Source organism: Cetorhinus maximus, chromosome 20 (assembly GCF_964194155.1).
Source record: "Cetorhinus maximus chromosome 20, sCetMax3.hap1.1, whole genome shotgun sequence".
In the NCBI taxonomy this organism is placed as follows: Eukaryota; Metazoa; Chordata; class Chondrichthyes; order Lamniformes; family Cetorhinidae; genus Cetorhinus; species Cetorhinus maximus.
The window spans coordinates 16,932,148-16,948,152 of NC_135898.1; the positions used below are offsets into that span (position 1 = coordinate 16,932,148).

At 43.8% G+C, this 16,005-nt stretch overlaps 1 protein-coding gene across 5 annotated transcripts in view; it reads left to right on the top strand.

The window, feature by feature from the left end:
* The window catches only part of LOC144694903 (tetraspanin-15), a 178,375-nt gene that overhangs the window by 49,601 nt on the left and 112,769 nt on the right, over nucleotides 1-16,005 (top strand). For 3 of the 5 annotated variants that reach the window (XM_078565643.1, XM_078565646.1, XM_078565644.1), the window contains exon 3: nucleotides 14,940-15,014. The exons of the other annotated variants lie outside the window; for them this stretch is intronic. In XM_078565643.1, coding sequence (XP_078421769.1) covers nucleotides 14,940-15,014 — 75 coding nt within the window. The remainder of the gene's footprint in view (nucleotides 1-14,939; nucleotides 15,015-16,005) is intronic. 5 annotated transcript variants of the gene reach the window in all.

Sequence of the window (16,005 nt, forward strand, 5' to 3'; positions counted from 1 at the left end):
GTTGGGTTTCTAGTACTTGGGCGCCAGTTTGAATGAAGCCATGATAACCAGTGTTATTGTTATTCTGTCATGGAAGCATAGCAATATCAGAGTTGGGATAATTTATTATCCAGGTATTAAGATAAAGTGAAAGAATGAAGAATTTGAGATAAACCCTCAGCATTAGCACAGCCTTTGTGATCACAGCTAAAGTAATTTCAATTAAAGCGGTTGCCATGGAAATAAATAGGGTATTTAGTCCAAGTGTCAATTGTGTGGAATTAATCGACAGGTTGCTTTGTGGAACTTTTTATGAATTTAAGTGGGAATGAACTGCTTCTGAATAGTAGTTTCTGCTCAGTCTGAGCATCTTATTCATGTTGTTATAGGTTCATGTGTCAATTGATGTCATTTTCCGAACTTTTTGTGCTAAGTTCATCCAAGTCAAGCTGATAGTTGGGAGGCTGTACTGAAAATCTGACCACCCGGGTGAGGTTTTGCTATCCAGGTAAACAGGCAGAACTCAAAATCATTTGATGGGCAATTTTCTACTGTAATTAGAAACCTATGATGTTCTTGACCCTTACTGGGAGTGATTGAGAGGCTCTGCAACTAAAACAAGTTGCTCCCTGTCTAGAGAGCTATCAAGAGATGATTCAATGAGCTGAAATCTGGCCTTTCACCTCTGAGACCAGGATTTAAATGCTGACCCACTGAGGACACTTTTACATTGTGCAATAATTAGCCAGCAGCCCATTGTACATCACACTCGATGATTATTTCCATTGAAATTGACCTTCCCTCTCGAGTGAATGTAATAGACCCCATGGCACAATTCTGAAGAAGAATATGGAAGTTCTTCTGATGTTCTGGCCTTTGCCCAACATCAATAGAAAACACAAATAAACAATCTGGTCATTATCACATTGCTGTTTGTGGGACCCTGCTGTATGCAAATTGGCTGTCATGTTTCTTACTTTACAACAGCGACGATACTTCAAGACTGTTTCATTGGCTGCTTTGAGGTTGGGAAGGGCACTATTTAAATGTGAGTTAGTTTTCTCTTTTCACGCAGTCGAAAGTTATTGTGATTCTGACCAAGTGAGTTGAGTTTCAATATCACGCTGAGTATTTTGCCACTGAGAAATGAATCGCAACAAACTGGAGAGAAGGCTGCAACATTGAAAGGGCAGCTGAGAAGTTAGGGCCTGTCAAGCTTCTGAGGCAGGTTTGTTTCTCAAATGTCTGTTTCTCTACCACAAGCTGCCTCCTGCATTTGGACGAAGTTGATTCTACGTGACTAATACATCTGTGTTCAGCATGTGACAGCCAAAGTCACCGGATCAGTTCCTCAGAGTTAACAGTTGATCATTTTTGACCGTCTGGCAAATTGATGAAGTTATCTGACAAAGTGCTCTTGACAAAATTAATAGATCAATTAAGTCTTGGAATTTGGGTATTTCAGTGGTGAATTAAACGAGTCCGTCAACAGGGCTAGCATCCTCTTTCTGTTTTTACATGAACAGGATCATCCCAGGTTTCAGAACAAATATTCACACTTATTGGTAGAGTTTGTGTCCCAAGCAGAGAGTCATTTACAGTCATTTAAGCCAAAATAAATGGTGGAAATGCCTGCCATCATAGGTTAGTCAGCATCGGAAGCAATGGTGCAGCATAAAGAAAGGGATCCCTTATACACTGAAATGGATTGTTCCCACCATGGCACCTGCCACCTGCCCAAATGGAGCAGGGGAGAGAGTATGGAGCAGAGGTGGAGGCACATGTAACCTTGCCAATGCTTGTGATCCAAATGTGAGTCCTGGGATTGGTAAATTTTGTTAATGCTATTGACTCTCCCTAAGTTTAAAAATTCCTATGTAATTAAAATAATTAAGACAGCAAAAGTCACCAGATTTGAAAGTATTTATAATTCAGTGTGCCAACTTTTCACCCAGAAGCTCTTACATAAGAAAAATCCCCACTGCCGCACATAGGGAAGAACTCTCCGCTCATCGGGTAGGTGAGCGCCCGACCCAAACGAGCATAAAATGACGCATGATAACGTTGGGTGAGTGTCCCGATGTCATCGCGCACTCGCGCGATATTTCAGTCGGCAGGAGCGCGCGGGAGTCAGCAGTGCATCCGCCGAAAATTAACAGGCCGATTAAGGCCATTAAAGTACCAATTGAATTAAATTTTTCACTGCCTGTCCAACCTTACGGTTGGCGGGCAGGCAAAAAGGCCAAGCGGCCTTTGGATTTTTTTGCGAAGCCTCATCCACTTGCGGGATGAGGTTTCATTTAGCGATTTTTAAAAAAAATTTCAAAATAATTCCTAACATGTCCCTGCTCAGAGAGTCACATGAGGAGACATGTTATAAACATTTTTAAATTCTTTATTTTCATGTTCAAAATCTCCATCTCCCAGAGGCAGCTCTATGCCGCAGGGAGTTTTCCCCGTGTGCACTCGCACGCATGCGCAGAGTTCCCCACTCGCCCTCCTACCCAACCCCCACCCTGAGCACAGGCAGTGCTAAGTGCTGCAGCGCATGTTTCACGCTGGGTGGGCCTTAATTGGCCTGCCAGCGTGAAACCACAGTTGGGCTCTGGTCGCAGGCGGCAGCTGGCTTCCTGCCCGCTTCCGCTCACCCCCGCCAAGCCCGCATGACGAGGGCAAAATTCTGCCAATAAAAAAGACCCCTGAAACACACAGCTCACTCCCTGTCTTACAGCAGGAAGAATTAGCCCTTACTCCTCCCCACTATCTAGTTGATGGCTTATGGAAACTGCATGTATCTAGACATTGGCTCCGGTTTGACTGTTATGCATTTCACAGTTGAGCAGGTTACTGAGTCAGAAAGTTGTGCGTTCAAATCTCACTTCGGTGATCTATAAAGGTTTAGCGTATCTTCCTTGCTTTTGAATTCTATTCCTTTATTTATAAATTATTATTTGCTATTCCACTGCCGAATACGCCTGCCCTGCATGGGAAAGATCTACTCATGCTAAGAAGATGGATCAGCTGCCGACTTCTCACAGGTTGTTTAAAACCAACAAACACCAACAGCCTATATATCCTGGCGGGTATCACTCCCCCTGACATAAGAAGAACGGTAGCCAGAAAGAAAGAGCGACTCCATCAAACATCAGATGAGAGGCACCCTCTATGTGGTCATACACCTACACCCAGCCGCCTAAAGTCAAGGAAGAGCTTCATGAACAATGTTGTTCCATTACAATCAACCCCATCTGAAGCCCACATCGCCTTGTGGAAAGACCGGCTCGCCAGTCTCAAACAACCCCCAGCGACGGAAATTCTACCGGATGAAAGCCTTCCCCCAGGATCTAATTGCAACTGGGCAACCTGGAAGTGCCTTAACAGACTTAGGATTGGCGTAGGTCGTCCAAAGGTGTCACTAGGCAAATGGGGATATACAACCAGCCCGACAACTTATAAATGTGGAACTGAGCCACAGACCATGCAACATCTCCTGCAATGCCTATCACTAGAGGAACCCTGCACTGTTGCAGATCTTGCCAAATTCAACAACAAGGCGCAAAAATGTGTCCAGTTCTGGCTGGGCCATGTATAGACTGTCCGTGGACACGATAAGAAGAAGCTCCTGGATTCTCTGGCGATTGGTTGGTGGACCCTCTGCTGTGATTTGCTTCTCCAGTTCATTTGAATAAGAATTGCAATGTTTACATCTATTCCCCATCTGCCACCATCCATAAGCTTGAGCTCATTGAACATTTTGCTATCCATTTCACAACCGCCACCCCTGTGCTCCCAGCCTCCCAACACCGCATTAAAAACACACATCCTTGTCCGTCTCATTCTTTGTAACCTGCTCTAGCCCCACGAAGAACTTTGTATTCCTTCAACACTGTCCTCTTGTCTATCCACTCTTTCCTTCACAACACAACTTGAAGCTGTGCCCTCTCGGTCCCGAGCTCTGGAATTCCTTCCCTATAGCTTGCTGCTTCTCCAACTCTCCTCCTTTAAGGTCCTCCATAAACTCCATTTAAAATTGTACCATTTAGTTCATATTGTCTCTACTCATTCCTTCCAGTAATATGATTCACTTCACATTTCACTGCATGAAATTTCATCTGCCATGCGTCTGCCAAATTTCACTAGCCTGTCTGTGCCCTCCTCATTATTTAGTATATTTTGAGTTTCATTTCATCTGCAAACTTTGAAATGACACCTTCTATTGCAAAATCAAGCTCATTAATATATATTAAAAAGAGCAGTGGTTCTAATATTGACCCCTAAGGGGTATGACTGCATACATCCTTCTATTCAAAAAACAACTGTTCACTGCTAGTCTCTTTCTGTCCCTTGGCTAATTTTGTATCCGTGCTGCTACTGTCTTTTTAATCTCATGGGCTTTAATTTTTCTAGCAGGATATTCTATAGCATCAAGTACTTTTTGAAAGTCCACATTAAGCTAGCCAAACATGATTTTCCTTTAATAGATCCATGCTGACTTTCACTTTTTAACTCAATTAAACTTGGATTAATGTCTCTAAAAGAACCCCACCACTGATGTTAAGCTGATAGCCATTATTTGGTGGATTTATACCTCAGGCCTTTGAACAGACCTAGCCTTTTTTGAACTGCCTCAGTATTTTGCAGTAAAATGAGGGGTTTGATCTGATTCAGCTGTTCTAAGCATCAAAGTGGCTGATAATGAGAGTTTTTTTTATCCAAAAAGCACATTTACTTTAGTACCTCTGTAGTAACCTCAACCTCAAGACAGCCAGTGATGTAATGTAGGAATAATGTGTAATGTAGGAATTGCAAAAATTGTGCATGAGCAAGTTCCCACAAAGAGCAATGTGCGACTAACTAGATAATCTGTTTTAGGTAGCGGTTCAGGGTTAAAGTGGCCACAACACTGGTAGAACTGCCCTGCTTTCCTTTGAGAGCCTTGCTGTTGACACAGCCCTGCCTTCACTTGATGTTGGCACATGCACTATCATCTGGGATAGTGAGGCAGTGATTTGTACCCTTTCTCCCTCTCCCCCACTACAGGGGTGCTGAGGCTAAAAACACCTCCATTTGGGTAATAGCAGCCAGACTTGGTCTGTATGAGTCAGCTATTTGTGGAGAAGCTTGTCGAGCTATCGGAGGAGCTCCATGCACAGTTGTTAACTATTGTTGACTTGGGGAAAGTAGATGAACATTAAATAGTTATCAATCAAATGTCAAGCTGCACTCTCTACAGCAGAATGATAAGTTAGGTACTTTTTTTTTGTCATGAGAAATGGATTAATGAATCTCCTGGGCTTATATTTAAATTTCTACGGCTGCTGCTTTAGTCCGTTAGTTAAAAATTGAAGAAAGTGGCTCTGAAATATTGGTATCACTGCCTGACACCAGTTTGTGTTTAGCACAGTGAATAACAGACTAAATAAACAGAATGCCGAGCTGTCAAAAAAATTAGCTCCTCAGCTTGCTTAACTTCATGATTATCCCTGTGTGTGAATGCAGTTTGTTTGAGGAGCCTTGTGTGTCTGAACTAGTGTGCAGCACCTCAATGGTCCAGAACAAGCAAGCCTATATTACTGCACCTGAAAGGGGACCATCTCTGCTGAGTCAGTTGGTGAAAAGATCAGCAAAAACACGCTGTGATCCCATTCCCTGCTCCAACCATACGCCAGCCCTCATCTGATTGAGAATTTGGGAAATTACCAACATTTCATTTATATAGCACCTTTAATGTAGTTGAACATCCCAAGCCACTTCACAAGAGTCGGAATTTAACACCCAGTCACAAATGGAGATGTTAGGGCAGGTGACAAAAAGCTTGGCAAAGAGGTAAGTTTTAAAGATTGTCTTCAATGAGGAATGAGAGGTAGAGGGAGAGGCAAAGAGGTTTCGGGTATTCGTGTATTCCAGAGCTTGAGGCCCAGATAACTAAAGGCACAGCAGCCAATGTTGGAGTATGAAAATAAAACGTCAAAGGCCAAAGTTGGAGGAGCACAGGGATCTTGGAGGGTTGTAAGGCAGAAACTCAATGCCTGAAAAGGCGGTGATAGCAGATTCCATATTAACTTTCAAAAGAGAATTGGATGAGTATTTGAATGGGCAAAAAAATTACAGGGCTACAAAGGATGAGCAGGGGAATGCATGAGCCTAAGTGGATAGCTCCAGCAAAGAGTCAGCACGGGCACAATGGGCCAAATGGCCTGCTGTGCTGGATCCTGAAATGGTAGCGAGCAGTAATAAATGGGGGGAGGACTAGGCAGCAGTAAATGCAGGAATTGGACCGGTCCAGGAGTAAATGCAGGAATTGGACCGGTCTGCAGTAAATGCAGGAATTGGACCGGTCCAGCAGTAAATGCATGAATTGGACCGGTCCAGCAGTAAATGCATGAATTTGACCGGTCCAGCAGTAAATGCATGAATTGGACCGGTCCAGCAGTAAATGCATGAATTGGACCGGTCCAGCAGTAAATGCATGAATTGGACCGGTCCAGGAATAAATGCAGGAATTTGACCGGTCCAGGAGTAAATGCAGGAATTTGACCGGTCCAGCAGTAAATGCAGGAATTGGACTGGTCCAGGAGTAAATGCAGGAATTGGACTGGTCCAGGAGTAAATTCTTTCGAGTTATCAACGGTCACAGATTGCAACTCTTTTCGAGTACAATCACAGTTCTTAGTTTCCGGGAGTGGGACTCGAACCCACAACCTTCTGATTCAAAGGCGAGGGTGCTATGGACTGAGCCACAGCTGACACCTCATCTGGTCCAGGAGTAAATGTAGGAATTGGACTGGTCCAGGAGTAAATGCAGGAATTTGACTGGTCCAGCAGTAAATGCAGGAATTGGACTGGTCCAGGAATAAATGCAGGAATTTGACTGGTCCAGCAGTAAATGCAGGACAAAAACAAAAATAGCTGGAAAAACTCAGCAGGTCTGACAGCATCTGTGGAGAGGAAGACAGAGTTAACATTTCAAGTCTGTATGACTCTTCATCAGAACTGAAGAGAAATAAAAATGAGGTGAAATATAAGCTGTTTGAGGGGGGTGGGACAGGTAGAGCTCGATGGGTGGAGGCAAAGGAAAGATTGCCAAAGATGTCTTAGACAAAAGGACAAAGGGGCGTTGATGGTGGTGATATTAGCTAAAGGAATGTGCTAATGGTGACATCAAGGATAGAAAGCAGGATGAGCAAGTGACAGGTGGCCCTACTGGGGGTGGAGTGGGGGGAAGGGATCGAAATAGGCTAAAAGGTGGAGATAAAACAATGGATGGAAATAAATTTTAAAATAATAATAGAAATAGGTGGGATAAGAAAAATATATTATAAAAAAAAATAAAAAAAATAAAAAGTATATAATAATTATTAGAAAAAAGGGGATCAGAAAGGGGGTGGGGATGGGGGAGAGAGTTTATGATCTGAAGTTGTTGAACTCAATATTCAGCCCGGAAGGCTGTAAAGTGCCTAACCGGAAGATGAGGTGCTGTTCCTTCCTCCAGCTTGCATTGAGTTTCACTGGAAGCTCACCCCCACTAGGGCCATCTGTCACTTGCTCATCCTGCTTTCTACCCTTAATGTCACCATTAGCACATCCTTTAGCTAATATCACCACCATCAACACCCCTTTGTCCTTTTGTCTATGGCATCTTTGGCAATCTCTCCTTTGCTTCCACCTATCACTTGCCCTCTATCCAGCTCCACCTGTCCCCCTCCCCCCCCTTATACAGCTTATATTTCACCTCATCTCTATTTCTCTTCAGTTCTGATGAAGAGTCATATGGACTCGAAACGTTAACTCTGTCTTCCTCTCCACAGATGCTGTCATACCTGCTGAGTTTTTCCAGCTATTTTTGTTTTTGTTTCAGATTTCCAGCATCCGCAGTATTTTGCTTTTGTATTATTATAGTAAATGCAGGAATTGGACCGGTCCAGCAGTAAATGCAGGAATTAGACCGGTCCAGGAGTAAATGCAGGAATTGGACCAGTCCAGGAATAAATGCAGGACTTGGGCTGGTCCAAGGGTAAATGTGCCCATATCCCTGTCTCTAGATAAAAAGGTGATATGATTGTGATCTTTATAATAATGAAGAGGTTTGATGGGGTAAATAATTTCCATTGTGGGGGAGTTCAATGATTAATAATTCCAATAAGGAGTTCAGGAGGAACTTCTTCCCCTATAGAGAGTTGAGAACTTGGACCTCACTGCCACACCCTGAGGCTGTGCTGAATGGCGCGGACATATTTAAATTGGAAGCATGATGAAGTACATAAGGAATAGAGGAATAGAATGATAGAGGGAAATGAATTAAAACTGATGCGGTGACATAAACATCTATACAGACCACTTGGGCTGAATGGCCTGTTTCTGGGCTGTCACATTCTTTATATCCAAAATTTTATGTAACTGAAGCACAGCTTCCATCTCTTTGTATTCCAGATCCTGTGCGGTGAAGGCTAACATTCTTTTTAAAAACATTTTTGTTGTGTCACAAGGGCACAGAAACAATGTACTGGCTGTCTGTGAATTATCAGCTCATTCTGACTGTGTCACCACTGTAAGATTTTAATAATCCGGGCTCCTCCACTAAGCTAGAGCACCTCAACTGAGAGTAAGGCACAGAGTCAATAGCCTGCCAGCACACGCGATCACCCAAGGCCATAATGTACCCCAGTGACTTACAACCTTCTGAAGACATTTCCACATAGCGGGACAAACTGTTCTCCTCTTAATAGGATTTCAACAACATGCTTGCTGTAATTGGATATTGGAACTGTCTAAGCAATTGGGAGTCAAAGGAGTAAGAAAGAAATATGTAAGTAACTTTACAAAGCTCCATTCAGTTAGTGCAGGAAAGCGCAGGAAAAGTGGCTGCAATTTAAATGTTTATCTGAGGTCTGTCGGATTGAGTTGAACAGTCATCTGCACCCACTTATCCTGTGTCCCTCATATGTATGTCTTGTTTTAGTAATGATTGGTCATGTACTTCAAGAATGCTCGGAGGAGGACACTGTTTATGTATTTAAAATCTCTCATTCCCAATTGGATGATACAGTCATGAAATATAATGCAATTATGCTTCTGTAAATACTGGCTGGGAATCCTTGGCAAAACTTAGGAAGCCCACAAGCAGTTCAAGTTTTGATAATTTTCAGAGTTGCCTGTTCCAGTGTTCAACACATAGTGGAGGTTTTAACCCCTTTCTCTCCTGCCCACGACACAAGAAAACACTAGCAGTCAACAGCTGAAATTCATGTACCATGAGCAGACTGCTGCTACTTTTTGCATGTTATATTCACAAAAGCATTGACACAATTGAAGGTTGGGGGAGTAAAAGTAGATTGGAGCTCAGTCATAGAGTGGAAAGGGAGGTGCGCTGTACTCAGATTGTGATTTTCTAATCTTTCTTGGTTGTCAAGGCCACAGTTAAGGGTCTAATTCAGAGAGGAATGGAGTTGAGAGACACATCATGACTTGCACTATAAACTCCATTCTCTTGCCACCTATTCCATTCCTTACCTTGGTCATTGTCTGAGCCCGATAAGATGATTCACAACCCCAACATCACAGATTTTTATTGCTCCACTATGCTTTTGGATGTCTAGGCTGGAAGCCCTGAAAATCCCTCCCAAATCTCTCCATTTCTCTCTTGCTTTAAAACCTACCTCTTTAACCAAACTCTTACAGCCTTACTGTCACCCCATGTGGTTCAGTGTTCATTTTTATTTTGTCTGATAATGCTCCTGTGAAGCGTCTTGAATCATTTTACTGTGTTAAGAGGTGCTGTACAAATTCAAGTTGTTCTTTTTGTACACTTTGCAGAAACCAGCATAATCAGTGGCTGGGACAAAATGTCAATTCCTTATCTCCCACTGTTTGTGGCAGCACTATCAGCAGAAGGACTTCAGTAGTTCAGAGAGAAGACTCTATCACCACCAACTCAGGGCAGCTAGGAATGGGCAATAAATACTGCCATGCCAGTGATGCCCACATGCTGTGCACAAATGGGCTTGGGGACAGGTTAGCGACCTGCCAATTGGCTGAATTAAAACATTGGGGAGAAAGGTCCTCCTTTGATCTCAATCACAAACACTTGCAACTGGATCACACACAAGGAAAGAACTTGCTTATCCAGTAGACTGTCATCCTCAGGCCATCCCCAAGTACTCCAAAGCCACTTGATTGCATTTGGAAGTGCATTCACTATTTTCTTTGGGCAAACACTTCAGCCAATTTGTGCACAGCAAGTTCCCAGAAATAGTAAATGAATAAATGCTCAGCTAACCTGCTCTTTGTAGTGGGAAGCCACCATTAGCATGGAGAGTGGGGCTCAGACTGACATATCTCCGACACTTCCTCATTTCTACTGAGTCTCACTGTCAGCAGCAGAATCTTGCAACTTCTGCCTGCTGATGTTTTGGAGCTGAAGTGAAAACTTTCCTGAGCAAGGAATGTTTCTCCTGCAGTTACTGAACACTGAAGTGGTGAACAACTTCCTTTTCAAGTCACCAATTATCATCTTTTATCTAATACGTTTTCACATTGTCTACAGCAGGGATGTGACTTGCTACTAATTTTCCATCAGCTTTAAGGTTGAAGGAACCAAGACAGTTAATTATTATTTAGTTTTAATTTCTATTATGTCGGATTTGAACTGAATATTTTCTGACACTGGATTTGTCATTTTGTCTGTCGTGTGCACCTGTTCTGCTGCACGCAACAGTCTGGAACAGTGTCAGCAAAACATGCAGAGTGAATTACTGGGTTCAGAGAAATTAATTCAGACCTCTTCCACTAAACACCAATCCATAGAGCAGGCAACCGCACTGCAAGAATCGTGTGCACAATTGAGGTTCTGCAGTGTTGCCAGAGGTGTCATCTCCCTTTACACATGAAACCTTTCTTTCTCTCGTTCTCTTTATTCCATTGTTGTTTTTGTGGGATCTTGCTGTGTGCAACTTGGAAACCGGGTTTGCCCTACAGCTGGAAACTAACTCACCATATGTAAGACCCACGTCGGAAGATCCTGACTCATTGAAGACTAACACACATTTTCCATGACTCCACCTGCTTCCTGACAGCTCCTCATTGTTAAGAAATCTATAGAATTGACAAATAACCAAGGAATGTTGGCGCTAATGGTGCTCATTTAAAAAGAGACCCTGGCTCTCTCAGGACAATTGCAGTGAGGGAGATTTTGAAGTGGGGTCTATCAGTAATTTATTAATTTTTATAAGGAACTAGATTCTTGCCATTTGATTTGATGCTGGTGACTTATTGGAGTCTGGGTGTGGGTGCGCTGAAGTCAGCATTCAGTCTCTTCACAATAGTTGAATATTAATTTGAACTGACCTGCTAGTAAATGGTTCTGCGCCCTTGTTATCTTGGATATTTATTTGCAAACCACATTATGCATTGAAGGAGTATTTCTGCCAGGATTCATTACCGTAATGTGTTACCGTATTGCAGACTACTAGCCCTCTAAATGGTGCAGGAATCTCTCAGTAGTCACCCTCTGACAGTACAGCGCTCCCTCAGAACTGTCTGTCCAACAATGCAGCACTCCCTCAGTACTGACCCTCCCAACAGTGCAGAGCTTCTTCACTACTGATCCTCCGACAGTGCAGCATTCCCTCAGTACTGACCCTCCAATTGTACAGAGCTCCCTCAGTAATGACCTCTGACAGTGCAGCATGCCCTCAGTACTGCCTCTGCAATAGTGCAGTACTCCCTCAGTACTGTCCCTTTGATAGTGCAGCACTCCATCGGTACTGACCCTCCAACAGTACAGGGCTCCCTCAGTATTGCCTTTCCGACAGTGCAGCACTCCCTCAATACCGCCCCCCCAACAGTACAGCATTCCCTCAGTACTGCCTCTCCACAGCACAACACTCCCTCAGTAATGCCCCTCCACAGTGCCGCACTCCCTCAGTACTGCCCCTCCAACATTGCAGATCTCCCTCAGTTCTGTCCCTCTGACTGTGCAGAGGACCCTTATTATTGTCCCTCCGATAGTGCAGCGCTCCTTCAGTATTGACTCTGACAGTGCAGTACTCCCTCAATACTGACCCTCTGACAGTGCAGTGCTCCCTGAGTGCTATCCCCAACAGTGCAGTGCTCCCTGAATGCTACCCGCGACATTGCAGGGCTCCCTCAGTACTGCCCCTCCGACAGTGCAGCACTCCCTCAGTACAGACCCACTGACAGTGCAGCACTCCCCCAGCGCTGCCCCTCCCACAGTGCCGCACTCCCTCAGTGCTGCCCTTCCAACAGTGCAGAGCCCCCTTAGCACTGCCCCTCCGATAGTGCAGCGCTCCTTCAGTATTGACTCTCTGACAGTGCAGCACTCCCTCAGTACTGACCCTCCGGCAGTGCAGCACCCCCTAAGCACTGACCCTCTGTCAGTGCATACATTCCCTAAGCACTGACCCTCCGATGGTGCAGCAATCCCTCAGTACTGCACTGAAGTCTAAACCTGGATTATATGCTCAAATCTATGAAGTGGAACTCAAACCCACAACAGTGTGATTCAGAGAGGAGAGTGCCACCACTGAGCCTCAGCTGAACAGCGATGCACTTCACAGCAGTGAAAATCCTGTATGCTTCCTCTTCCTGCAGCACATTGGGGCACAGGCAGCAAGTGTCCACTTCCAACCCTGCTCCCATTGAGATCAGGAACCTGAAGATAGATATAATTCATCTATCGCCAGAGAATGCTGGAAATACTCAGCAGACCGAGCAACTTCTGTGGAGAGAGTTTTCAGATCAGTGACAGATCACTGAGCTGAACTGTGTTTCCCTCTGCCTGAGCTGCTGAGTATTTCTGCCCAGATATCACTGAACCCGGAATCTTTCTGCACTGTGTAGCTCAGGACCATTCAGTGGTGAATCTATTTGCTGAATCGTTGAGAGAAGACAAACCACTTTACGGAGCTGTATGTAATGGCTGGTTCTGTCAAGGCAATGAGCCATACAGAAGACTGAACTGATCTCCGTCATGGAGGTTATTATAAATGGCCTGAGTGGCCCTGAGTAAGAAAGGGGGAGAATTGGCCAGGATTCCAGGCACTGCCCTGTGACTCATGCTGTAAAGTGTGTGGAGATGAGGGGAGGAGAGTTTTAGGCTCGGCTGTCTCCTCTGGCCACCACAGTGTTTGCACTAGAAAAGTGGCTAGTTACTATAGTGTGAACACCACTTGTGGAGTTCTGGCCAAGAATGAGTCAGAGTCTTTTGGAAGGCTAAGTGAGGAAGGGGAAACAGCTCTAATTGTTGGGTTGCAGAGGTGGCTAAAGGTACTGCACTGAGGGAGATGGGAAAATGAGAGATATTCCCTGTAGTGAGGGGACGCCAAAACATAAGAGCTTAACAGAGCTCTGAATGAATTAGCCTTGGATGTACTCAGGAAAATGGACTGTATTACAATGAGTATTGCTGTAATTAAAGTCACTTGAAACCAGATTGAAAAATTCTTTATCCAAGAGTTAAAAAGTAATGATGCACTTGTTTTGTTCCTACACTCAGAAAGACATTCCCCATAGATTTTAATTTCAATAGTGCAATGTTCAAGATGCATCAACGTTTTTGATGACGGGAGAGTGACTGTGCAGAGTGAGTGCAAACTCCTAACCGTAATGATTCGGGGACTGATGAATATTAGGTTGTCCTCGGGGAAAACAAGCTAATTATAATAGTTGCATAATAAATTGAATGGGTCTTCAGGAGAAAGGAAATGCATTTTCAATTAAATTCAACATAACACTGTCAAAAAGCTGAGGATAATCTACATGTGATTTCTGCTATGGTGGGATGATGGATGATGCAATCCCCTCATAAAGTTCTTATCTCATAAACACAAGGTATATAAAAGGGATGAGAAATACCCAGTGCATGTTGTTCCCAATTCTTGAGACTGCAGTTTGTCCCATGGTTATATTGAAGTGACAGTAAGTTGATGGCTAGGTTTCAATATGTCTCTTCAAATAATAATTGAACTACACTAGCAGGACAAATGTATGAATAAAACCAGGGCAAGGCTAGGAATACCCATAGCAACACAGACAGAATCCATGCAGGGAACAGATAGCATTGTGAGGAATGTTATGGACCCGAAGTGTTGACCACCTGCTCGCTTCTGGCTGACTGACCTGCTGTATGGTTCCCTGCCTTTTTCAGATTTCCAGGTCTTGTGGTTTTGGTGTTGGTGATGAATCAGACCAGGCTGATCGGATGAAAGGTTCATACCTCTGCTATGTATGTGAACAGACTTTGAGCAGTCTCCATCTCATTCTTCATGCCCTTGACCCTCAACCCCAGTTCAGCATGAAATTGGCTGCCATTCTCCCAAAGGCCATAGGACATGGAGGGGGAATTGTCACAATGACGCAGTGTGGTTGAGAGCTGAAAGCTTTATATCGAACCTTACCTGATCTGGATGTGCTCCAACTCACGCTTTTTGTCTATCTAACACTTCTTTCTCCCTATCATTAGCGCCTTACCTTCAGTTGCTGAGGCCCTAATCTCTGAAATTCCCTCCTTAAACCTCTCTGTCTCTCTCCCTTTTAAGATACTGTTTAAAACTTATCTGTTTTACCAAGCATCGAGTCGCTTGTCCTAATGACTTCCCATTTCACTTGTGCAGGTTTTTGTCTGATTATGCTCCTTTGAAACATTTTAGGTTGTTCTATTATTTTAAAGACACTATATAAATGCACTATTGATGTCAGTGATAGTGGATATAACAGGGAAAACACAAAATCTATTTAAAAAGAAGTGTATAAATTCTGGAGATAGGTTCATCAGAAATAATCATCATTCAGTCCATAGGACGCTTCCTACCCTCAGTGTGCTCAGTTAGTAAAATCTAACCTCTCAATTAACCCTTTGATCAGAAAGCTGTTCACCCATATTAATCTTAGTTATTGCCACTGTTTCAGCTCATAATTTTTTTATCTTCTTGACTTTCCTGCAGTTTAAGTGGACGCTTGTCGCTGTGGTGCTGCTGCAATTGGTTTTCATAATCGTCAGCCTTTTATGCCAGAATAAGGTATGTAGGTTTGTCTTTGCTTTTATAATGTACTTCCCATCCCACACCCCACTCCATTCAGTCTTCTCCCCTCTTCCTGAAGGCAAAAGCTCCTTGACCCATGATCCGCAGGTATCAGTCATCACACCTCTTTGATTCCCTTAAACCAATATCGTTCAATGTGTGATGGAGCCAGCCCTCTCACGTGTGTGTGTGAGCATGTGCGCTGGCGTGCGTGCGTGCGTGTGTGTGTGTGTGTGTGTGTGTGTGTGTGTGGCAAAGGCGCCTGATATCCAAACACAGGGGGGGAATACTATTAGTGCATTCAACATGTCCACTGACTACAGAAAAGGCCAGCATTGGTTAGTTGCTGTTGTCATGTAACCCCTGTGCGGTGGAGATGGGGCAACATTTATTTATTCCATCTACTAGAATTCCCCTTCTATTAAGCCATTGAAAGAAATTCTGTAATTTTGGAAACTATTTCAGTGTTGCGCCAGATTTTCACCAGTCCATCATTGGCAGACATGTCTTCAGCTGCCTAGGCCTGAAGCTCTGGAATTCCCTCCCTAAACCTCTCCGGCTCTCTACCCCCTTAAAACCTACTTGTTTGACCAAGCTTTTGGTCACCTATCACAATATCTTTTAAGCGGTGTCTTTCTTTGTTCAATAACCCTGTAAAGAGTCATTGGACATTTTCGTATGTAAGTTGTTGCTGTCAGTAGGATTGTCAGCAGACTGAATTGGTTGCATTCAGAAATTGTACAGCCAAATGACAAATAGTGAATCTGCAAGGTCTGTGTATAGTCAGGTAGATTGTTTCTCATTATCATGCAGGAGCAGGTACAATAATGATATTGGTACTGTGATGGGAAAACTAAAATATTTTGGGCCCCAGATACTGAATGTGCGCGTGAGTAGGACAAGGACATTGATCCAGATTGCAGTTCTGAAAGCCAGAAATTGCACCCTGGATGAGGAGATTGTTTGAGGCAGTCTCCGTGCAACTCTG